The sequence below is a fragment of the Lactuca sativa genome, chromosome 2 (assembly GCF_002870075.4).
Source record: "Lactuca sativa cultivar Salinas chromosome 2, Lsat_Salinas_v11, whole genome shotgun sequence".
NCBI lineage: Eukaryota > Viridiplantae > Streptophyta > Magnoliopsida > Asterales > Asteraceae > Lactuca > Lactuca sativa.
Window position 1 is genome coordinate 153,758,314 of NC_056624.2, and position 5,802 is coordinate 153,764,115.

Sequence of the window (5,802 nt, forward strand, 5' to 3'; positions counted from 1 at the left end):
ATTGGCTTAAGCCCTTAAGTATGACATGAGGACTTACTTGCAGACACAGGTTGGGATTTTCTATCAATCTGCAATTCTGCATTACAATTGATTTGCTGCTTAAGTTACCATCCCTCTTTAATTCAATACATATAGGTGCACGAGTTGCACCACCTTCACCAGTTGGCTGCTCAACTTAATTTGAAAATTGAAATGACTTGTTTTGTTATCATAATGAATTAGAAAAAACATAAAGTGAATATATATGTCCAGATTGAATATGAAAATAAAGAAAAATGAAGGTCGTACCAGAGCAAGATGCCCAATCAAACTGTTCAAAACTGCTGATTTACCTGTACTCTGAACAATTGGTAGCCCATAATTAGAAATGAACTATTTAAGATCCATAAATTGGTAAACCTGAAAAAGCAAAAGGGTAGGCTAGCAAGATCAGATTGGCTCCATGATTAGCTAAACAGTAGACCCCTAGCAGTTGATGAGTGGAGCTTGATCTAGTAGAAAGCATAATGCAAATTAATACTTCGACATATGGCATTAAGCAACAGTAGATGAGTTTCTGCTGCAAGCAATAGTTTTGAATCACCTATATGCTAAATTGGAATCTAAGCAAAAATAGTTCCCAACTACATTTAGAAAAAGATCCATCAAAAATAGGGATCACAACAAAAACATATCGAGAGATCCACTGACTTAGTCAATCAACACAAAAGCAAGTAGTTGGATCAAAAGAGCGCATGTATGACAAACTTACGGTATTGCCAAGAGCAACAAAATTAAGAAATTTGGAAGGGTGTTTTGAAGAAGACGATGAATTTGCATCCCCAATGGCAAACACCTTCGTGGGGTTTGAAGAAAGGGCTGTTGACGCGCTCCGGGAAAGTAAATGCATCCCCAACGGTCCAACTCCGCCTATTTATTTCATCGGACCTTTGATCGTCGGTGGAAATCATGTGGATCCTAGCAAAAACGAGTGCTTAAAATGGTTGAATTCACAACCGAGTAAAAGTGTAGTGTTTTTATGCTCTGGGAGTCAGGGTGTGTTGAAGAAGGAGCAGTTGAAGGAAATAGCTATTGGTTTAGAGAAAAGTGAGCAAAGATTCTTGTGGGTGGTTCGAGATCCGCCACCAGATGACAAAAAAACCGACTCGAATTCCGGTGGTGATAAAGAAGTCGGTCTGGATGCGATTCTTCCTGACGGGTTTAAGGGCAGGATTGGGGATAAGGGGATGGTGGTGAAGAATTGGGCACCACAGCCGGCGATACTTAGTCATGAGTCCGTGGGTGGATTTGTGAGTCATTGTGGGTGGAACTCGGTGCTTGAAGCGGTGGTAGCTGGGGTGCCACTGGTGGCATGGCCATTGTATGCGGAACAAAAGATGAATCGAGTGTATTTGGTTGAGAGAATAGACACAAGAGAGACAGAGATATTGATTCAGGTACGATTGAGAGGTAAGAACATTTAATCATTTGAAGAAGAAGGAATTTGGATGGGCGAGGTGGGGACGAGGAAAACTTGTTTCCTGTGAGATCCAAAGCACAAAAGCCCTAGTTTTTCCAATTTTGGGATGGCGTGTTTTAACATGTGAGAACGTGGGTGAAGGCGGGGGGACCTAGGGCTTCTTGTTGGAGGTGCTGGAGGTGGGTGAAGGAAGAGGCCCTAGGGCTTCTTGTTGCTAATTCGAAGATCAACATCGATGGTAGAAGGTGGAGGCATCAGTAGAACGAACAAGGTAAAAAGAGAGGAGATCGAACCATTTGGTGTGAGGGTCGATTTGGAAGAAATCTCAAACCCTTAACCTTAATTTACCATCCATTTGTAATTTGGCTGAGGGGTGGAGGCAGTGGATGTGGATGAGGGGTGGAGACGAGGGAGAAGAAGATGGGGGTTTAAAAAATTTGGGGATTTCATTTTCCCTCGGACACGCGCGTTTCTTAAAAAAAATATAAAACGACATTCACAGATGAAGCACAAGTGCCTTCCGTGTTTTTAATATTTTTACATGAGACACTAATTTAAAGGCACTCAGTAATGCGCGACATAAATCCTTAAAATTTTTGAAGAGATGATACTTTTTTAATGTCACTCTCTAATGCGTAACATAAATTAAAGAGCGTCGTGTTTTGCGCGTCGTAAAAGGCTGTTTTTCTAGTAGTGCTAATAGTTGATTTTCTTCCTGACCCCTTATCGGTTGTCTCGCTCATTCCCATCTCAATTGATTATCTATACCATGATTAAATTGTACCTTTTTGCTAATCAAGCAATCTTTATTAGATTCCATAACATAGATATTAGGAAATCTCTCGTTCAAAGGGATATCACCATACCAAATATCTGTAACATCGTGATTTTTCATCTCGTTTTTATTTAAATCATCATTTAACATATTATAGCAACAAAAGTCTTAATTAGTTATTTATAAAATATCACCAACATTACTTACTTCAAAACGTTCAAAACCAATCCATCAAAACGTAATTTGTAAAAGTGTTTCCAAAAAAAATACCAAAACCAAATGTAACTGAAACATCACGACATGTCGAAACGGTATCATTGTTAAAAGTGACTACCCCAAAACTTACCCTAACCTCACCAAGCCAAAAAAATCAAGCTACATGTTTCAATGCAAGGTCCAAAACAAGCAAAGAAACAAGTATTTGCATCAGTATAGCGAGTCAATCTCAAATACATAGGTATAGGTATGGAAACATGCATATATATCATACAATACATTTAATCATAGAAGCACCCATACTACATATTCCTACCAAACAATCATGCTCCGTTTATTAACATATTATGAATATATTAATTATTGACATTTCACTATAGTAATTATGTATTTTACCATCGCTATAATTACTCCTATGTCCATCGCTAACATGGGTCTAAACTCTCCTACATTTTTCCCTTTTAAAAGACCTTGTTCGCTACTAACGTGACTAGGTCGACCCAATGCACATGGTGAGGCACGACTCTCACCCATAACATTGCCCCTTGATTCGTTGCGTTGACTACTCGTAACGCTGCATTTACAAGTACGATGCATTGTCGTTCGAGAGTGGTTTGCTTGGTATTTCTACACTTATACCCCTACCCAAATATGATGCCTAATATGGCTTCTACACGTACCAACATCACTTCAGTCCCTATGCAACGTTGTGTACGAGTACCATGTTTCAAAATGGTTATATAGAAAACCACTTGACTATGTTTTGGCTTAAGCTCTTGTCCAACGATATTGTTCTGTCGCAATATCCGAATAGGATACACATCTAAGTTTAGGTTTCTACCCCTTTTTACCTCCACTATGTATCCCCATTTTTAACAGTCTTTAATTAATTACTTCACTTACATGGGACATACACACACCTCAAAATTCATGTTATGTATTCATGCTTGTTATTAGTTTAATAATTCAAGTCATAATACACCACAATTCATACTACCAAAGCATGCCATAAAAATTTCCACATAACATCATACAAAAACATGTAACAAATTCAACTTTTGATGATATACTTTCTAACATGCATTTTTTAACCATACATAATATATCATAACTGATTTATATCATGCACCACTCTTCATTATCACAACAATTCCATTCCTCACTTGTATCATGAATTTAACCACTCAAAACATGCATAGACCCACATATTATGACATCTAACATATTAATCACCCTAGTTATATATTTCACATAAAATAAAATGAATTGTTGCTTATATTTTACACATAATTAGATTATATCATCACACATAAAATCTTAGACCAAAGACTTGTAACAATACATTTAAATCCCCAAAACTCATGTATTAAAACAACCATAAAGAAAGACTCTCCTCTAGTCCAATGAAGTGAGTTACGAAAACAACAACCAAAAAGAACCCTACAATTGATTGGAAAGGTCCAGATCAGAAATGACACCAAACGGCAAAATAGAAGTGGACCTATTTGTTAGGCGCACCGCGCCTGGGCTGAGCGTGCCACACTTTTACGTCATACAATTTCCGATATTAACGACCTTTGTTGTTCCAAATTGGTTGTGTGGTATTTTGGGTGAACTCACTAAGCTTTGACTTATAGTTGTTGATTCAAATGTTTTCAGGTACTTATCAGACGGCGAATGCGGGATTGTACACACATCAACGGTTTTATGATTTGAGATTCCACATTGATTTCATTTTAACTATGATTTTGAATTATGGTTTATGAACAAATGTGTTAACTTTAATGTAAACTTTATAAAAATGGGAGTTTACTGACCTTTGTTGTTCCAAATCGATTTCTGGCCAACCAAATGACAATTTCAACCAAAAGGGACTCACTTAAGATGTCTACGTCGACCTAAGGCTTGGTGCTAATCATTTGGATGTCCAAAACATGTTAAAACCCTTTGTTGAGTGCATGAACATGGACACCACCACAACAATCCGACATGAATTACAAGATTGGTAGAAAACAAATATGATTGAGTAGATTATACATCTGGAAATGTGATGAATTTATAGGAGAAGTAGAAATGAAGAAATATTGATCTCTACAAAGAATTATCTCCACTTGAAAGCACCAAAATCACTAACTTCTTGGATCTTCACAAAATCTTCAAGTATTGAAACCACACTTAAGAACTCACTTCAAAGGCACTTTGAGGCTACTAATTAAAGTTTGGTGGTTGCTAAATGATATGATTCCGGGATTTTAGGGTTTATCCTCTTTAAATACTTAATAACTTTCATTTTAGGCCATTTAAAGTTGAGGAAATGATCGTATGACCCATGTGTATGATCAAGTATCATTTTCTTGCACTTTGGCCCCTAAAAATTAACTTTAACCAAGCTAAAAAGAGTAACTTAACAAGGAAAAATACCAGAACTAATCACCCTTAGGGTAGTGTATGAGAGAGAGAGAGAGAGAGAGAGTACGTTGTGGTTTAAACCAAAGCCCACCACGTCACCCTTAGGGTAGCGTTCATGTCGATAATGCGCATAACACCGTCGATAACGGCTCCATCGTGGTTCAAACCAAAACCCACCATGTCACCCTTAGGGTAGCGTTCATGTTGATAATGCGCATAACATCGTTGATAATGGCTCTACTCCGGATAGCCTTATGCAAAGTCAATTTATTACACAATTAATATTAAGATCGACTTTGACATTTTTTACCTTATCTTTTAATATATTTGCGTATACCATACAAAAAGACATAATTATTTCCAAAATATAACATATCTCAAAATGATTGTTGATAAAAAGATCTAAAAATTTCTTTAAAGCAAATAGTCACATTTAAAAGGGAAAATGATTCTTGAGGGTAATTAACTTTTGCGTTTGTACTCATTTGGTCCCTTTCCTTTTTTTGTATTCAATATACCATCGAACTTGTTGTTTGTGTTCACCATAACCCTTTTGACCGGCTTTTGACCTGTGATAGCCGGTCAAAGGGTTATGGTGAACACAAACAACAAGTTCGATGGTGTATTGAGTACAAAAAAAGGAAAGGGACCAAATGAGAACAAACTCAACAGTTGGTTACCCTCCTGAGTCGTTTTCCTTTTACTCATTTACAGCAAATCCCACGTCATCTCCTACTGATATTAACAACTTTATGAGATTCATTCTCGCTTCTCTTCAAAACATAACCCACGAAATAACACTATTCATACATGTATAACTTTGTAATGCACTTGAATATTTATTAAGGGAATCTTGACTAAGCAAGCGCATTTCATGACTACATTTACATTTCCAATCGAATGATTTATTGTATCATGGATTCTAGACAAGTCTACAAATGAG

At 37.0% G+C, this 5,802-nt stretch overlaps 1 protein-coding gene across 1 annotated transcript; it reads left to right on the top strand.

Moving 5' to 3' along the window:
* Positions 1–734: 734 nt before the first annotated feature.
* Positions 735–1,463, top strand: LOC111896617 (UDP-glycosyltransferase 88B1). Its single transcript, XM_023892594.2, has one exon. The coding sequence runs from the start codon at positions 735–737 to the stop codon at positions 1,461–1,463; it is 729 nt and encodes a 242-aa protein (XP_023748362.2).
* Positions 1,464–5,802: the final 4,339 nt, after the last annotated feature.